This window comes from Gopherus evgoodei, chromosome 1 (assembly GCF_007399415.2).
Source record: "Gopherus evgoodei ecotype Sinaloan lineage chromosome 1, rGopEvg1_v1.p, whole genome shotgun sequence".
NCBI classification, from domain to species: Eukaryota; Metazoa; Chordata; order Testudines; family Testudinidae; genus Gopherus; species Gopherus evgoodei.
The window spans coordinates 180,332,983-180,353,474 of record NC_044322.1 but is presented as its reverse complement, the minus strand read 5'-3'; the positions used below and the strand labels follow the sequence as shown (position 1 = coordinate 180,353,474).

General features: G+C 38.6%; 1 protein-coding gene across 15 annotated transcripts in view; it reads right to left on the bottom strand.

The window, feature by feature from the left end:
- ROBO2 (roundabout guidance receptor 2) overlaps positions 1 to 20,492 on the bottom strand; it is a 1,574,925-nt gene that overhangs the window by 1,262,266 nt on the left and 292,167 nt on the right. For 5 of the 15 annotated variants that reach the window (XM_030580112.1, XM_030580146.1, XM_030580180.1 and 2 more), the window contains exon 1: positions 2,521 to 3,062. The exons of 2 other annotated variants lie outside the window; for them this stretch is intronic. In XM_030580112.1, the coding sequence (XP_030435972.1) occupies positions 2,521 to 2,644 (124 nt within the window). In that variant the 5' untranslated portion in view covers positions 2,645 to 3,062. Of the gene's footprint in view, positions 1 to 2,520; positions 3,064 to 20,492 lie in introns of those variants that run through there. 8 more of the 15 variants (XM_030580189.1, XM_030580197.1, XM_030580236.1 and 5 more) reach the window with 3 other exon arrangements.

Sequence of the window (20,492 nt, the reverse complement as noted above, 5' to 3'; positions counted from 1 at the left end):
GAATGAGGAATGTATGTGTTAGAAGATAAGTGTGAAGGCCATTACTGGACCAGATGTTCTAGGAAGGAACTGAAGACAAACTTAAGGGTTCCAGGGGATTGTAATACACCTCTATAGAAATGTCAAAGGAAGGCAGATTGACAGCTCTAAAGATGAGACAGGCAGGTGGGGACAAGATAGCTGTAATCAAACCCAGCATGGGATAACTCCCTGAGATATTTAATGAAAAAAAAACAAAATAAAAAATAAGAACAACAATTAATTACAGCATGATGGTGCAAAACTCATTGGTCCCAATGAAGGAAAATCACTATATAAACAAGGTGCCTTGCCAAGAAACTTTGGATTTGTCCTGCCAAGACTTCCCTGGATTATCGTGTTACAGCTAACAGAACCTGGCTCATACCTACCCCAATCAACCTAGCCGACCACTAGATTGATCCAGACTCTGGACTGGTAACTATAACATCGATGGGTATGTATATGTGTGTGTGTATATATGATTGAATTCATATGCTAATTGTTGTATCTCCAATAAATGTGGTGTGTTTCCTTTCCCCCGGAAAAAGATTTGGTATGCTTCTTATAACAGTGTCTATGTGACTAAACCCCATTACCCACCAGTGAAAGTTTCTGGTAGGCTGGCCAGAAAACTAGAATCCATTCCAAAAAAACTTTGAGGTTTCTATGTTTGTTTTCATTCCACAGTGGAACAAACCCAAGACCTTTCAAAAACTTTTGTGAAAAAAAAAAAAACAATCCCCCCAAACAAACAAACAAAAAAAACACACCACAAGAGAGCAACCCACACCAAAACAGCTAGTCTCTTTTCAGGAGAAATTCTTAAGTAACTTTGTCTGCTTGAAACAGTTAAGTTTCTTTTCTTATAAACATACAGAACAAGGTAACAGCATTACTCAATAGTCACGTGTGGGGTTATTTTCAACCTGCCAAATAACTTCTTCAGTAAATATCTAAGTTTTCAGGATCTGGGTCCTTTGGTTAAGGGCTAAGAGATTGAACTGATGCACTTCTCATTTGCCATTCATTTAAAGTAATAAAAATAAAGAGGAGTTTGGACCCTAAAATATTTTTTTGAAATTTCAAGAAGTTAATAGTAACATCCATGCCTGAATCACATGCCTCTGAAAAGAGATCATGCAGCACAGAGTGAATAACAGTTTGTAATTTGCAAGAAAGAGAACCAGTTTTAACAACATTGTGAGCTATGAGTAGTGTGATAATGGGATTTACAGGAACAGAAAATAAGTTGCAGATATGCTGTTCTGGCCACCTTTGCCTTAACAGCCCAGTTTAAGTGCCTGCTGGAACTTTTCCCTTGAAGGTACAGTAGGTGGAAGATTTGTAATGCTTTAATGCAACAAAGAGAACTATAGGAGGGAGGGACAAAAGTCTCCTGCTGAGATGCTGTGATACATTATTAAAACTTCTTTTTAATATTGATGCTACTCTTTAACCTCAGATCACAACACTGACAGAAGAGGAAAACGGAAAGTGCTATTAAAGCTGTGACACACAGCATGCTGTGGCTGTACTTATAAGAAACAACATTCTTGATATTGTTGATTGGATGCACCTTAGGAAACATCTGGGGGGAAAAAACATCCTATCCAGCATGTATAGTCCCTTGGTCCAAATATTTATGTAACATCTTTTATGCTCACTGGGCCATTTGATTATCAGATCTTGATAACCCATGTTTTCCATAAACAAATATCATGCAAGGGAAGCAAAACAAAGTGAACTTTACAAAATGGCATATTTAGTGAACTATTCACAAAATATACAAGGTAATTCTCCTTTGCAGTTTCCATCTGCTGAAGAAAATGGATTGCAGCCTTCAAAATCCATAAGTGTTTTTTTAGCACAGCAGATTTTTTTTCAATAAAGTTAATACAATTTATCTTTATTAACACATCAACACCAATATAGTCAGCCAGCCAATTACTGATGCTGGCACTGCATTTTAGAACATTCATGTTCTCTAAAAAATAAAAAGTCTGCCTAATCATTACACAAAATATACTAAAAATCCTGCACTCAAAGCAGGTTGAGTTCATATTTCCCCCTCTCTTTTTTAAATAATATAACCAGCAGAGAGCAAGCACAGTTACTTGCAGTAGAAGCTATAAGCATCTGGCCCCAAGTCTCCATAATGAAAACAACAATCTTAATATTCTCACAATCTTGAAAGCACTGGTTTCTAATTTATCTGTATATTTTTAGATGAAAAACTATTTCTGACATTCCAGGGCCTTAAGTGAACTTCTGCTATTTATATAGTAAGTAACTATAATTCCTCTAGGAAATAAATGATTTACATAAACTAATAAGCAAACAAATTAAATTCCCTGCTTTGCTTTCAGATTCTCCCTCAAATTTAAGAGACAACCTAAAATCTTAAGCATTCAAAACAGCTTTGCTTCCTTTAGCTCAATATTAACGCTGGCTTTTTTAATCTCACCCATGCATTCATTATAAAAAACTTTTATCACTTACCGCCCTTCCAGTGTTTGCTTTTGGTCCTACTTAGCTTGCTCAGCGTTGGTCCAGAGAAGAACAACATCAAAATGAAAAGAAGTTCAAGCATAGTAATTTCCCCCCATTTCACTGATGATAACATTTCCACAAGTTATTTTCATAAAATTTGTTACATCTTCTCTCCCACTTTCCACACACTGTTTGCTTAAGGAGGAATCATTAATCACTGAAAAATCACAGCAAGTAGTTGTCTTGCCATCCTTCGATGTTGAAGTAATATCTCAATGAGGTAGCCCTGAGGAAAGCCACACATTTCTCACTGATCCAGTTTCTCCCACACAACATGCAGCCAGCCCTGCTTCTACTATAGTAGCTATAAAATAATTTCTGCTCCTCGCTTTGGTTTCAGTGGGAATATATTCCTCAGATTTCAGCGTGAGCTTGATTGAAAATGATAAAAACAGTAATGCTAGTGTCCAGCAGAAAAGAGAAAAAGATGTCAGGATTGTGGAAAAAAAGATGAGAATCAGTTGTACTGACAGCTTTAAGCCTGAGTGTCTGATCCTAATAGCCATGCAACGGACCAAATTGCTCTTTTAAGAGTAATAAGGCTTCAGTGAAAGCTGGTGTCACTGCCACTTGGGTAGGTAAAGCTGGGCTTGAAAATCACCAAGAAACCTGCTAGAGATAACGACTGCCACAGTCCCACTTCAGAATGTTAAGGGCTGAGCACAATACAGTATGCACACAGAGTATTAATCTCTATTGTGTGGAGATTTCCTGCTTTATAGTATATAAATGTTCAAGACTTAACTGCACTTTACTAATGCTTTAGTTCATCTAATGCTTTTTAAAATAGAATTTAATCTTTGTTTCCCTAATTATTCACATCATTGTCTGAAATATTTATTAGATGGAAAATTACAAGCCTGTGATTTTTTTGAGAGAGTAACCAGCAGGAAAGATAAGTCCTCAGCAGTATTAGTAATCTGTTTCTCATATAGAAAAACCATTGTATTGTATATTCTTATTCTCCCTGTCTTTATGATCTTAAAGCATTATGGGAGAACAAACTTTCAGACATATTGTAGTCACAATCTCTGAGTTAATATTTGTTTATATTCTTATAGAAATAATACTCATACCTAAACCACATGATGTCTGTTCATATTAAAGAATGTCTTTGTCCCAAAATATGTTGTCAAAGCTGGATCAGTAAAGACAAGATATTTCAGCATAACTATTCTGATTTTCCTAAAAGACTATACAGGGAAAGATTATCACATTCTGACTGCTTGAAATAAACAGAGTCTGGAGATGTCCAGCATCTGCTTAAGTATGCCCTGTAGCTTAAAATTGTCTACAGCTTGGCATTTAGTTATTTCCGCGTGATCACTTAATAGTAAGCCAGTGAGCCACAAACCCGATACTGTAGATCTATATAAATAAAAAAAATCAATGTCCTTAGAATGACAAAGCAATGATAGCCACAAATTCCCTGAAGATACCACATTTTTAAGGGCGACATGGTGCAATATCAATGCAACATTAAAAGATTATTATAAACCAGAAGTGCTGCTCGTTTGTTCAAATAAATAATTGTGCTTTGACTAGCATGAACAGCTAATATAACCAGTGAAAAAAGTAAACTTTAAAAAAAATGAACATGGGCCTCATAAACAAGAAAATATTATGGATCTACCAACCTTTTCTCCACCTTTAAAAATGGAAAACTTGGTGGGGAAACAAATATTTTCATGGGCTGATTAAAGGGTGTAACATTTGCATGTAAACAGAAAACAAATGCATTTTGATATACTGTACTCTTTAATCCCTTTGCACATTAATTATCAAGTTACAGACATCTTGTCAGATGACATGTAGGATTTGTTGTATCAAGGTTGGTATTTATGGAACTTGGTTGCCAAGAAATAAGATCAGTGCCTATGTTGACGAGGCACTGAACTGCTGCTTCTATTATGAATCTTCTCCTTAGCCCATTCCTAATTCCCAGTCTCATAGTTTGTTTCTAAAAGTATCTTTTCTCTCATTTACCACCCCCACAACATTACTGAAAAGGGGGAAACATGCCAAAAACACTGCCCTGAAAACTAGACAGTTGATTATTACAATACTGCCAAAAATAAGCATTCTAAAATTGAGTCAGCCATTCTTACTCTCCATACCACCCATCTACTAAACTAATGAACTTATTTTAATAATCTTAGTTTAAAAAATCTCCAACAGCATCGTGTAATTTAGCTGCCTTCTGATTTTTTCAGGTTTAGAGAAAAGACACCCACCTCCAATTTCTAGGTTATCACTTAAAAATGCAGAGCTTCCCACTAGCTGTTCAGAATCACTATCCTGATTTGTTTTCCCATCCCAGTGCATCTCACTCAGGGCCTGTCTACATTTACGATGCTGCAGCAGCATAGCTGCGCCAACGGCAATGAAGTTGCTAACAGCTTCTCCCATTGGCATAGGTACTCCATCTCCCTTAGAGACAGCAGTTCTGTTGACGGGAGAAGCCCTCCCATTGACATAGTGCTATCTACACCAGGAGTTTGGCTGGTATTACTGTGACACTCAGGGGTGTGGAAAATCCACATCCCTGGGCAACATACTGTAGTTATACCAATGTAAGTTTGTAGAGCAGACCCAGGGCTCAGTCTTCTTCCTACTCTTTAGGTCCTTAACAGTTTTCTGCCCAGTTTCTACCCATACAGCACAGGTGGTAGCCATCTTCCCTGAAGGCAGCCTGTCTTCAGTTCCATTAGAAACAATGGAAAGTGGCAGTCATTTTTACAAGGGACTGACTTACTGCCAGCTGAGGTTGTAGGGAATAGTGGCCATCTTGACTGAAGGCAGCCTGTGGCATCAGCCCTATTGAAATTAATGGAAGTTTGAGCCATTATGAATAATGGTAATCTTGCCAACTTTTACCATCAGAAAACAGGAGATCATGGAAGGCTGGATTAAGGTACAGGCACTATAGGCACATGCCTGTGGCTCCAGATTCTTGAATCATGATGCATCAGAATGTTTAAAAATGAAAGCAGTTTTCTAGCCTTCGTGACCCATAACTGAAGCCAGGATGTCTACATAAGGCTGAAAACAGCCTGAACAATGACTCTGAGTGATGAATTGCAATGTTACTATCTTATCACAAGTCTTGTCATATTTGATGAGTTTTTGAAAGCCCCAAGTCCTGGAGTCATGCTATTTCATAAAAATAGCAGTTTTCATTTCTTTTAATCTGTGTTTCCAGCCCTTGTGGTTGGAGAAAAGTTTGAATATGTAACCCCAGTGCACCATAATGGCTCAGAAACCAGACAGTCCCATTTTTAATCTCACAATTTTTAAGACAGTCTTGTGACTTTTTATTTAAAAACATGACTCATGATTTTTGAGCATTTAAGGTTGGCAATACTGAACTGCATCATAATGAAGTGTTAATTGCAAGATTTATTGCTTTGGCAGTGGGGGTAGGAGAGAGAGAGACACCACTGCCACCCCAGCAGAGTTTTCAGAGGAGGGGAGGACAAAAACATGCAGTGGGCTCAGCTTATGTGCCTAACCAGATACACTGGTAGCTAGGGTTATCATAATGTTGCCCATTTCTTTAGCATGAGGGCAGGAGAGGGCCCCTGCTTCTATGCAGTGTTCCTGAGGTGAGAGGGAAAAGACAGCTGTAACTTCTGGGAGAAGGGAAACGCTACTAACATTGCTTTACGCTGATTTCATCAGCCCTGAGATCATGAGACTCTTTAAAAACAAAGAAAACAAGCCAACCTATTAGCACGAGACTCATAATGCAATCTCAAGCACTGTCTCCACAGTAGTGAACATGATCATATACACAATCAAGTTACCCTGGAATTATTACCATTTCTTGACAGCACTGCACATGACCATCTTCAGGAAAACACATTTCTAGCGTGCATGGTTGTCATATTATAGTTTAACAATGGCTGTTCACATTTTTTCTTCCTCCAGACCTTTATTTTTACCTTAGAACAGCCAGGTGCATAGGGTTTCAGGACTGCAGTGTCAGCTGAACCCACCCTGGTTCAGAGGTTCTAAAACTGAACAAAGCTGCAGAAGTTTTGCTGATTCATTCTCTTGAGGCCTTTAAACCACGATTTAAGGACTTCAATAACTCAGATATAGGTTAGGGGTTTGTTACAGGAGTGGGTGGCTAAGATTCTGTGGCCTGAATTGCACAGAAGGTCAGACTAGATGATCATAATGGTTCCTTCTGACCTTGAATCTGAGTCTATAAGGTAACTCATTAACTCCACTCTGGATATACAGGAGGAAGGAACGGATCTCAAGAGGAAAGTAGTGAGCTAAGGGAAACCTGGTGTTGCCCTCTCTTGTGATATTTGGCATTTTGTTAAAGCTCTACGGCCTGAAGTCATGTAATTACAGGGAAAAAAATCATATTCTTGGATTTGGAGTGAGGGGGGAGAGGAGAGGCTTTAAGTCAATTTATAGCCCTCATGGCTGCCAAGCAAAGCTTGGAAAGGCTGAAAGACTAGAAGGCAAATAAAAAGAGCCCAACATCTCTTAAAATATCATGATTTTTGAATGTTTTGGGTTGGTAATATTGGCAAGTAAGCAGTCTCTTCTATCCATATATCTATACGTCATTTAATTCTCTCTTGCCTCTGGCACACAGCCACACTCTGCCAATTCTCCTTAGAAAGAGAAAATAATCTTTCCTTATGGCTTTTTTACAAGAGGAGTTAACTCTGTGTTGGAACACCCTTATTCCAAAATAAGAATGCTTTAATCCAAATTAACATAATCCATTTCAGATGTGGATTAAGATAATTTAGAATAAAGCACTCATTCCAGAATAAATCCATTCCCTCACAGAGTTAATCTGGAATATGTATTCTGCTTTAAATTCACACCCTACCTTAATCCAAATTAACTTCCCTGTGTAGATGAATCCTAAAATTCGGGGGAGGGAGGGGACTGTATGATAGTTTGCTTAAATCATGGTTTTGAGACTATTTAATGACATTAGATTTCTATTTCTTGCATATTTGCTCTCTGCTGCTCTCGCTGACAAGAGAAAGTACACTGCAATTAGAAAGTCAGAGTTATTTTTGTAAATGCTTAGGACACGGGAAAATAGATCACTTTGGAAAGCTGGATTAAGGTAAACTGAAGCCATAGGTCTAATGGAAATAGAGGGTTTAGATCTCCAACTTCTGTAGCTGTGTGTTCCCTCCCCCACTTACGTTGTCCTGCACCTCCAACTCTTTTTTTGTCTCTCTGCTGTTTGCTTTTGAGGAGAAGACACCTTACCTACAGTTGGCCAATAAAGCCTGCAAGTCTGAATAAATAAGTCAGTTTGAATACAAGTTCCCCCTGGTCAATGCACTCTGAGGATGGCAACTTTGAGTGGTTTGCTGCCAGGGGCAGCTCCAGGTACCAACGCACCAAGCATGTGCTCGGGGCGGCAAGCCTGAGGGGGGGCCTGCCAGTCGCCGTAAGGGTGTAGTCAGGCCGCCTTCAGCAGCTTGCCTGCGGGAGGTCCGCCGGTCCCATAGCTTTGGCTGCAATTTGGCCTGCAATTTGGCTGCAATTTGGTGGGTACGCCAAGGTCACGGGACCAGCGGACTTCCTGCAGGCATGCTGCCGAATCCATGTTCCCAGCGGACCTCCTGCAGCCGTGCCACCGAAAGCCACCTACCTGCCATGCTTGGGGTGGTAAAATACATAGAGCCGCACCTGTCTGCCACATGGGGCCTATGGGGAGATTAGGTATGAGGCTTGATGGCTTAAAAATAGTGAAGGTGGCTTTCCTTGTTTGTGTCTGTTTTTGGTATATAGACTGCTTATTTAACAAACACAGATTCAAATCCTATATTGCTAGAATAAAGATGCTGTGTGGTTTATGTATGTTATAAACTTTCACAGGATGGTTGTGTATCTTAATTAACAGTTTTAATACTGAAGATCTAATATAAAAGCATTAAATAGTACAATTTGTATTGATAACTTGTATCCCCTTGAACACTTGGTCTATAAATTTGTCTTCAGATTTTCAGAGCATATGGGAGTGTTATACCTCTTTCTTTTTAATAAGGAGATTATATACCCATAATTATTTTATCAGAATCCTCTCATTTCAGCCACTCAACAAAAAAAGCTTTCATAATATAAACATAATTCCACCTGTCAGAAAGCAAGAGACAAAAAGATAGTCAGAGCAGTTAAGAGCCATGCTCTGTTCCCTCCCCCTTCAATCATTTAAAAAGCAAATGAAAAACAAAAGAAGAATTACAGGAAATATATAAATGAGCATGTGTATGTATGTATGTATGTATGTATATATAGACAACCATATAAGAAGCGGGACAGAAGATGATGACAGACATGATTACCAGTATTTTATTTTCCCTTGTATATCCTTTCTTGTCCCATTCTACAAAAGATTCCATATGGAAAGCAGAAATAATGAACAAGAGAAGTAGTTTTTACTTAAAAGTCAGGAAGAAGAGATGCATGGGTCAAAGCAGCTTTGCCAGATGAATGTAGTCAGAGTGAGGTGAGGACCATGCAATGGCCCTGCATAATGGATGCCGATATAGCTTCAGCTATCCCCACACAAGAAGTGGCTATCTTTTAAGTACACTACTGAGAACAGATGTTAGAGAGTCTTTGTTTATCTAATTCTACTGACCGTCTTTAATCCACTATGTTACAATTGCTTTAAATCTCAAACTCTTGTTTTGCCCATCAAACAAAACATGCCTTCATTTTCAAAAATGCTAGATTCAATTTAATAACCAATTTACTATTCAGACTATGACGTTTCCAGTGCATGGCTTTTACTGGGGAAGTGGGTACTGAGGGAAAGCATATAAAATTAAAATTGGGATATTGCAACAACTTCTGTGATATCAGAAAACTCTGAACTCAAGAGTAGGCTCTTGACTTTTCATGAGAGCAACCAAGTAGGACTAGATATAGGATTAAATTATGCTAGACATCTTTATTTACAGGCTGAATAGCAGAATCTAGGCTCCATCCTGCATTTATGTACATACTTAATTTTATAATTACTCATACTAATTGTGAGCAGTCCCATTGGGATGGGGCACCAATTTTGAACAGATATGGGTAAATCAAAAGGGAAGAAGCACAACATAAACCTATATACACAAAAGTGCAATCAAGTCTTTCTTAGGACAAAGTTTCAGTACTTTCAGCCTGCATGGAAACAGAACTGTGACTGAAACAGATCTTCTCTATGTTTCCCTTAATGTGAATTAAACTCTGGGCCTGCATTTCTCATTTGAACACAGTTTTCCATTTGTTCTTCGCTCAGTTATTCTGGGGCCAAATTCATTTGGTGTTACCCCATAAAGTTATTCCCAGGAAGAATTTTTACTTTTTTTCTTGGGAGATTATGCAGGCGATTGATATCCCTCTCATCCTATTTTGTTGAATGTTTGACTTCAAGTAATGTGCAAGATATGCATGAGTGTATACTAACTTTTTTTTTACCCATTCAATATCCGATCACTTGCCTATAACAGATTACATACCTTTCCATTAATTTCAGATCAATCCACTTGAAAGAAAGTCATATTATTAAAGAAAATGAAATTAGACAATCAAACCTTTGATTTGTCTACAGCATGTTCAAAGACATATACATACGCAGTTCATTCCAACAGTGTGAGACTGCAAAAGTAAAACCCATCCAAATAATGTCTGGGCATGAGATGTGCTTTGGCTCTACTTGCTGTGAAAGTGTACTAAATGGCCACACGATTTTGAACGGATTCTGTGAAAAAATTCATAAAAGAAAAACTATTATAAAATGTGTTCTCACAAGGTGCTTTTATACAGATATAAACATAAATAAAAATAAAATTCTATATATTTAACTTTTTTTTTCTTTTTTCAAAATAATCATGATAAACTTGAAACTGAAGGGAAGCTATTCTTATATGCTTACAAAATTATAAAAGTTCTGTCTACCCTTAATCATCTGCTCTGCACATATCACTGGTAGAGCTCCTTGTAAAAATGGCATCAGGGTAGCTTGTGAAATGTTATTTTGATTAAAATGTTTTGACTTGGTTTAATCATTAATTCAGGAGAGCCCGTTACAACAGTTAGACCAGCAGACGCATTTAGCATATGATTAAAATTTGTAATATAGTTTGGACCAACTCTCTCTCTGTGATTGGGTTAACGCTCATATATATGGAACTGCTCACCAGGAATGACTGACTGCGATAGTTCTTCAGGAAAGAATTAACCATGCTCCTAGGATGTTAGGTAGATGGGCTTTATATACCCTTTAGCCATATATATATACACCCTGGTGAAGGTCTGGTCTACAATTACAAATGGGGAGTATATCTTAACTAGGTTAAGGGACAACCATGGCATGACTGGGTCCTGTCACTCTCCTAATTGTGGAGATGGGCACTACACAATCAGGCACAAACTCCTTGATTATGGAAGTTTTCCAATATTATTTCCTGTGACTATGTATAAGTGTGCTAGGATGTTTCATTACATTTATTTCTGTTACCAATGAGAAATGGCATCCTTGCTTCCTTCAACCTGTTTCTCTTTTGCCTTCCACAAAAGCACCCATTGTCTCCAGCAGTTGCACATGGTGACAAATAAGCAGCCAGCTTGAGAGTTAGTTTTAGATTGCCTGCAGGCTTATACTCTAGCACAGTTTTTCTCCACTTGGGAAGATGCAACTAACCTAGTTATGCTAGTTGTAAAACAGTAGACTGTTGATCCCAGAGATCCAGAACCACCTTCTCCTATGAGCAATGAGCTGTCTTTCTTCTGCGTATCTGTCCTGCTCCTTTGTGCTAATGTTCTCCCTCAAAGGATCTGCCTGCTTAATTTACTAGCCTTTACGACATCTTCCCTTTTATAAATGGGTGGGACTTATCCTGGGATAGTTAAGACTATCCATCCAGGTTCTAAAATGGCCCCAATCACTTAAACATTTGAGCTTTTCACAAACATTAATGAATTTATCTTTACAATACCTCTATGAGGAAGAAAAATTTACCCTCGTTTTAGAGTGGAGGAACCTGAAACACAGATTAAGGGACTTGGCTACAGTCACTTGGGAAATCTATGGCTGAGCTGGAAACAGAAGCCAAACCTCCAGAGTACCAATCTAATTCTCTACCACATCATGGGCTGTTGACGTAATTTTATGTTACTGCCTACTTTGTGCAGCTGGCAAGAGAAGCTTTGTTGCTTCAGCCAAATGAATCTAGGCTCCAATCCTGCAAGGAGAACCATTTGGGCAGACCCCTATGTCAACACCAAGCCTTCATGAGTTCAGTAGGACACTGCAGGGATTCAGGAGTTTCCTTTCATGGATATCCTGCAGATTCAAAGCCTAGATTGTCCGGGAAAGCTATGAAATGTTAATATTAAATTAGAATTTTTTCAACTGAAACATCCTTTTTCTTTGGTTCTGCGTGTTAAGAAATTCTCTTTAGCTACTAGCCAAATATTGTCCAATTTCTGGTAGGGGCCTGTACTACAACACTATAAGGGTTTTCTTAGGATTTTTGTTAGCCTCAGACAGGAGCAGAATCTGTGTTAGCCAATTCTTCTCTCTCTCTCTCTCGCACACATGAGCACACACACAGAGCAAGTAAACTCTTAAATTTCCACATTCCACTTTAAACTACAAACTGTACATCCATCTTCCACAGCTGTACAATGCCTGGGCAGCCTGTAGTTGATTTTCCATCAGTCTGACACATCTGCCATTGTAAGAATCCTGGAGGAGCAATTACTGTTCCATTGCTGTGATTGACAATGAGAGAACTACAGTCCTGACCGTCCAGTCCCCAAAGGTTACCTATAGTTTAACTTTTGTTTATGGTAAATTTCAGAAGACCATCTCCATCCTATCATGGATAATTGGTAAGCTATGTTTTATAGAAGTACTTTGATTACAGAACAGTACAAACAAGTTTGTATAATTGCTAGGTAGCACAATGAGGAGAAGATGATGCAATTACTTACATTTGGACAAGACCTGCTGTGAACTATTAGACCTTGAAAATTAAGATTTGTCTCGTTGCTGTCCTTAAGTCCTCTTGATTCTTTGCAGGTTAAATAAGGTAGAATTAATATGTGAGATCTATGGAAGTCTTTTCTTACTTGTGGATAATATATCAATGTGAAAATGGGAATTTATTAGATTACGGATAATCATAAACATCTGTATAATTTAAATAATTCTTTATTCATATATGTTAGTGGTGATGCTCAGTATTATACCAAATCACTTTCTAGCTTATAAATATAGATCTAAGTTCTTTCTATGATACAGGTCAATAGTGCAGTTAAGTTTATCAGAAATTATGGTTACTAATATTGACTTTTGTAATTTTTCCAGTGTTTACTCTTAAAAGTTTTCTCCCAATACATGCTATACATGTATTTCTTAATAGATTTAATTATATAAATAAAATAGACCTGTATTGGTTTAAAAAAATACATATAAGTATGGCCATACTGGGTCAGACCAAAGGTCCATCTAGCCCAGTATCCTGTCCTCTGACAGTGGCCAATGGCAGGTGCCCCAAAGGAATGATCAGAACAGGTAATCGTCAAGTGATCCATCCTCTGTTGCCTAGTCCCAGCTTCTGGCAAACAGAGGCTAAGGACACCATACTTTCTCATCCTTACTAGCAGCTATTGATGGACTTATCCTAAATGAATTTATCTAGTTCTATTTTGAACTCTGTTATAGTTTGGCCTTCAAAAGATCCTCTGGCAAAGAGTTCCAAAGGCTGACTGTGAGTTGTATAAAGAAACACTTCCTTTTTTTTTTTAAACCTACTGCCTATTAATTTCATTTGGGGACCCCTAGCTTTTGTGTTAAGAGAAGGAGTAAATAATACTTCCTTATTTACTGTCACCACATCCATCATTATCCCCGCCTTAGTCATCTCTTTTCCTAGCTGAGAAGTCCCAATTTAATTAATCTCTCCTCAAATGGAAACAGTTCCATACCCCTAATCAATTTTGTTGCCCTTTTCCAATTCCAATATATGTTTTTGAGATGAGGCGATGACACCTGCATGCAGTATTTATGATGTGGGTGTACCATGGAATTATTGAGTGGCAATATGGTATTTTCTATTTTATTATTTATCCCTTTCTTAATGATTCCCAATATTCTGTTTGCTTTATTGACTGCCGCTGCACATTGAGGGGATGTTTTCAGAGAACTATCCATGACTCCAAGATCGCTCTCGAGTGGTAATAGCTAATTTAAATCCCATCATTTTATATTGTATAGTTGGGATTATGTTTTCCAATGTGTATTACTTTGCATTTATCAACATTGAATTTCATCTGTCATTTTGTTGCCCAGTCACTCAGTTTTGTAAGATTGCTTTGTCGCTCTTCGCAGTCTGCTTTGGACTTAACTCTCTTGAGTAGTTTTGTATCAGCTACAAAATGTTGCCACCTCGTGGTTTACCCCTTTTTCCAGATTGTTTATAAATATGTTGAACAGTACTAGTCACAATACGGACCCTTGGGGGACACCACTATTTACCTATCTCCATTCTGAAAACTGACAGTTTATTCCTACCGTTTGTTTCCTATCTTTAAACCAGTTATCAATCCATAAGAGGGAAGGTCCTCCCTCTTACCCCATGACAGCTTACTTTGCTTAAGAGCCGTTGGTGGTGGACCTTGTCAAAGGCTTTCTGAAAATATAAGTACCTATATTCACTGGATCCCCCTTGTCCACATGCTTGTTGACCCGCTCAAAGAATTCTAGTAGATTGACGAGGCATAATTTCCCTTTACAAAAACCATGTTGACTCTTCCCCAACAAATTATGTTCATCTATGTTTCTCACAATTCTGTTCTTTATTATAGTTTCAACCAGTTTGCCTCGTACTGAAGTCATTCATACTGGCCTGTAATTGCCAGCATCACCTATGGAGCCCTTTCTAAAAATGGGTGTAACATTATTTATCTCCAGTCATTCAGTACAGAAGCTGATTTACAAACCACAGTTGTTAGTTCTGCATGATACATGATATTGAATGTTGATTCTATTTTTGTAAACAACCAAGTAGTTCTACAGCATTAAAAACAACTTCTTATTGAATAGTTTTGTTTAAAAGTAAGTGTGTACATTTTAAATGAAATGTTACTCAATATTTAATTTAAAATGTCTTTAAAACTTTACTATATTTTAATTTAACAAATCAGCCTCAAAACTTTTATGGAACCATTTACATATTAAACTATCACTTTGTAATCTATTTTTTTAATGCACCTGCCCATTTATTTTTCTTGTTTTTCCTGAGGAGTAGGCTTGATAAAGAGGAGCACAAGATATGGTCATAAATCACCAGAAAGGGAAAGACCACCATGCATTACTTTACACCACCACAGAATGTGCATTCTTGACTAGCTAGAAGGAAAAAAAGCAATGCAACCTCAGTTGGGTGTTCATGAAAGAAGTGTGGGGATAATTTTAAAGTTACACATGGAGTAGGATGTGACATGGATCACCACAGTGATATGCGAAAGCTCATCCAGAACTAAGCATGAAATGCTGTGGGAGGAAGTGTCACACTTGGTTTTCTTCACAGGAAAAAGGCAGCAAAATGTCAAGCAGAAGTGGTTTTGTCTCCATGGTGGCAAAATGTAACCTGCCATTTACAAATGGGAGGAGATAGCCTATGGTTTATAAAGTACTGCATAAATTAGATACTCTAAATAGAATGATGCTTGACAAGAGGAATAACAAAAGCTACTTACCATGTTTGGGAAATAGTTGGCATATTACATCTAGCAAACAAAAAGATTATATTGTAAATACTCTTCTTGTGTGTACAAAGATAAGTAGAAAAAACAAAGATGACATACTGGTTTATTAGTGTGGGATGCATGGAAGAAAATGTGAAAGAGCCATGCCACTTATAAACAAACACCATGGATGAAATTGTGGTTCCACTCCAGTCAGTGTGAGCTTTGTCATTTATTTCAAAGGGGCCAACAGATAGAGAACCCAGGATCTTCAGCTTCAAAAACAGAAGCCCCTACCCAGTTTAGCCCAAGAAATAAACTCATTAGCTTAAATATGTAACAAGTTCTTAGCTTGCATGTGGACCAACCACTAGAAGGAAAGAGAAAGTCAGTCAGTCTGTACTCTGCTCCTTATTACACAAATCTCATATTGAGCTTTTCGGTGACTGGTTCTATCACTAATAACAAGCTATGGTACTTGCTACAAATAGGACACTAACTAGGACTTAAGATGATCATTACTTAACAAGGAGCATTATATACTCAGGGTAAAATCATATCTCCCTAAGAGGGTCTCTTTTTACAAGCGCTTGATTAGCTTCTTTGAGATCTCCCATTGCTCCTCCACCCTTCTGGATGAAGTTTCTGATGATTCTGCTCTCACCTATTCCAATACACTGACAGCAATCTGAAAAAACACTTCTTATTTAATCATGCAGTCCTGAATACTATGTTTTAAACTGGCTTAAAAAATTAGCATTTCCCAGCAATGGAGCTTTACTCATTGTTAGTTTTGGGGGGGGAGAATTTGGAGGGGTGGCCAGTGGGAGCTGCATTTGGCCGAACCTGCAGATGTGGCAGGTAAACAAACTGGCCCGGCCCGCCAGGATGCCTACCCTGGCGAGCCACGTGCCAAAGGTTGCTGGCCCCTGCACTACAGTAAGGAAGCTGAAAACTGAACCACACCAGCTCGTATCTCTGTTTTCTGCTTTTCTAACCATTACAGTAAAACAATGAACTGTTTAGCATTTGAGGGTTTAAACCCTCAAAATGTTATTTCAAGGCAGCAAGGCTACATTGTGTAAACAACATATCTGAAATATTAATACTACATAGATTTATATTAACCAAATATATTTGGTCATATTTAAAGCACCTGTTTCACTTTGAAATTTAAGTTTTCAAATAGTTTATGTTTGCAATTGTGCAATAATAAATGTTAATTAAGGATATGTTCAGCTATCACCTCCTTTGTCTTCTTTTATTTATGGATTAGGATAAAGTCATATCTTCTACTCTGAAATATAATGCAAAAATGGCACTCATTCTCAACACAGATGTGTTCCCTTTATGTATCCACTGCCTTTAATGACAAAAACGTTTTAATGTTTTACTCCTTTTAGCACTGCATAGCCAACAGTATCACAAGAAAATGAACTATATTTTAATCTGTTCTACACATCATTCACAGCATTGTTAACTAACTTCTAGTCTCAGGGTGAAAGTCTGTCATACCCAGATTAACCACACTGGATTCAACTGAAGTCAGAGGGTGTAAAAGAAGCAAGAATTTGGGGAGAGCGGAGAAGGAAGTTGTGCTGATGTAAATGAAGGAGGAATTTGGCCTGCAGAATCTTTATTAAAGGTGACGATGCATAAAACAGAAAATGCAGTGTAACAGGCTCGCAACCGTGGCACCTCCTGCTAGCCATCCTAGGAATTAGCTTTCGACCCTTCCAGTCCACCTTCAGCTAGTGATGTCATGCCTGCTGTCACTTCTGTCTCTACTCTTTGGACCCACGTCACTCCCTGCACCACAGCATCTTCTTCTGGGCATGATCTTCTGGCTGTGCTCCTACTCTGGTATTTCCCCCCTTCTGGGGGACAGGCAGTCCTTGGCTCACTACTTGCCCCAGCGGCCAACTACAGTCCAAGGTCCAGCCCCCTGCCTCAGGGGCAAACTGCAGTCTGGATACACTCTCCTCACTGGCAAGTGGGATCAAGGGGGAAGGGACTCGGATCTGCCCACTACTCTGGGTCCTGACCCTGGAACCCTATAGCCAGCAGCCACATGCTGCCCCTCCTTCAACTCTGCTGTCTCCACCACTTCCTCGAAGCCCTAACACCTTCTCTGTCCTTGTATCTGGACCTCAGTCTGGCAGCCATCAGTCTGAAGCCTTCTCCTGCTCTGCTGACCCTGCCCAGCACTGCTCTGTCCACGGTGCTCCCACCTTCTAAGTCCTGCACCCTCGCCCTTCAGGGAGTGACTCCCTCATTCTGCTCAGCAGCCCCTTCTTATATGGGCCAGCCTGGCCCTAATTGGCTGTTCCAATAAAGCTTCCCCTGATTGACTGGACTATAAGCCTTTTCCTCATTGACTGCCTCCTGCACAGCCTCCCCAGGGTGGATTTAACCCCTAACCTACCAGTGAGGGGCAGCTGCCCCATCACATGCAGCTAGATTTATTATCCCAACCTGAGTCTGCAGTGCATGCTGTCAAAATCATCTTTTTATTTGTGGATTGTGAAGGCTTCATAGGGAAATAATTGAGACCAACTTAAAACCCTACCACTCGGCACTTTGTGAGAGCATCACTCTTTGGAATGGAGCCACATTTTTTTCCTCTGAACAATTAACAATACTGCACAACTCCATAAAGAATTGTAGTAAAATGTGGCTAGCAGACAAGTTTTACAAAATAGTGTATGCTAAATAAAAATGAAATTCACTGAGCTTCAACCACACTTTTTTAAAATTTTTGTTTGAGACTAGAAATGATATCAGTAAAGTAAAAGTTAACCTACCTCTTTCAACCTGATTTTCCTGCATCGAGTACTCAGTGGAGCTGGCGTAATATTCATGGGTGAATAAAACAATTTATAGTGAGACTCTTGCCTAGAACAGAGGAAGGTTGCATCACAGGGACATAGTAGGAAGAAGAGTGATCATTTAGTGGTTTCACTTCAAGGACCTGGGTGGATAATCAGCAAGGGCTATAATTTATCATGGCAGTGTAATGTACAAGAGCCTCAGGACAGCCAGTAACAGCAGCAACCACCCAAGAAAGCAGAAAAAGCTGTTCTTCCAGGCCAAGATGTTAAAACAAGTCTGCATGCATTTACACACATGATTGTATACACCTAATTTATTCATGCAAATACCAGGCATGCATGTGGTAATCAAAGATCAGGTATTTGCATATATAAATATACAGGTCAGGTACCTAAAATAGTTATGTACACCTGGATTAAAGGCACAAACACAATGTACTTTGAAAATCTGGATGTTATTTTTAATATGATCTAGGCCTCTGTGATGCATTTTGAATTGGCAATAATACATCAAGCTTTTCTTCAGCATTGAAAATTCCACAAAGTGGAAAAAGGTAGTTCTGGGTCTGGTTTACATTTCTTTCTAGAAGAACCTCAAGTAACGTGTGAGCTTGAAAGTGAATAGCACAGTACACAAGTGTTTACAGTTCAAATTGTTAGGAATGTTGTTCTCAACCCTGAAGAGAAGGCTTTAACTACACACTTGCTGAAGAATAGGGGCTTCTTCACATCACAAGTCTAGCAGTTTTTCTAAAAATACTATTATTTATAGTTGGGATGGGAATGGCTTAAGCTCTAACTTTTTTCCCTAGTGAGGTTCCATAACCATGTTGTCTCATCCATATTACAAACAAAACATTATATTAGAACCCAGACAATCTATTCATGTGACGCATGTGCTCTGGCACACTTCAGACAGAGAGATGACATTTCAAGTTCTGAGAGGAGCCTGAATATGATATTTAAAATTTAGCCCAGTCATACATGTTAAGAAATTGACTCTGATTTCACTCACAAGGGTATGAATGATGAGTAGCTACTAAAGATCATGGTCTGGATTCTCCAGTCTGGATGAGCTCTACTTCATGTAGGACCTGTGGGGAATGCAAAGGAATCTGTGCTTGACTGCATCTTGTGCTTCCTGAAAAAGGTCCCTGGGAGCCATTCCAGCGGTGGAATGGCATAACACAGTTATGCCCCCTACACTGGGCACAGGGGTTGTATAGAGCCAGCTATGCGGACCCTTCCACAGCCAGGGACTCCTCTACAGTATGGGAGTCCTCAAATACCTGGCTAAGCTATGTCTGAGCCCATGAAGTTATACTTGTATGAAAATCAAAATCAGATTCAGACCCACAGGGCCTGAATCAAACCTATGGAAGTTAACAGAAATACTCCTACTGGCTTTAGATTAGGCCAAAATTTATTTACTCATGCAAAAACAAAAAAGTACAAATAAACAAACCTACATTTTCACCACAAATTGAGTAGTCACAAGTCCCAACACCTGCTTTGAATGTGCAAATATAGAACTTTTCCCATGCAAGAAACTGTATATTCAAAGTCAGACTTTTCTGATGTGGCCCTTAAGACTTTCCCTTTGTCCATTGAATCATTCCTCAGACACTCACTCTCTGCTTTGCCTACAACTGCCTTTAGCAATTTCAGTTTCATTCCCTCTGTGAAACAGGCAATAAATCACATCCCTGGTATTGAGTGAAAAATAAATCATCAACTTTGAAAACCAACTACTAGTTTGTGAAAGTATTTTAAAAGGTGTTCTTTAAAAGGTAATATTTGGGGATGTGGTTTGTGTGAGTTTTTCATTAATAAAGGCTGCCTTCAGCGGAACTACTCACAGGCTTAAAGAAAGGAATGTACTTAAATGCTTTATTGAATTAAAGCATAAGTTTTCTTTTCCTTATTTTCAATTTAAGTGCAACCTTAACTTTGATTTTCCTGGATGCTCTGTACATACCATTTAAAAAGAGATTTTATTACTTAATAAATTATATACATTGTGGCAAGGCAGCTCCTTCACCTCATCAGCCTCCATTGTTCTCCCTCTGGCAGTGGAGGTGGGGAAGGGAAGAAAAGAAGGCATCTGGAGTAAATCATTCCTACTATGGAGGTTTTTAATTCTTGGCTTTGGTTGATTTCTTTCAATATTTAGAAGGTAGGACTCAGGATAGGCCTGAGTACTTTTAATCGAGAAAAGTGAAAAGAAACACTCCTCCATAAAAAAAATCCACAATTCATCACAAAAGAAATACACTTCCTTGCCTCCTGCCCCAGGCATCGTCTCATTACACTAGCTTCTTGCCAAACAAAAGTAAACTTGATTGTTTTTCC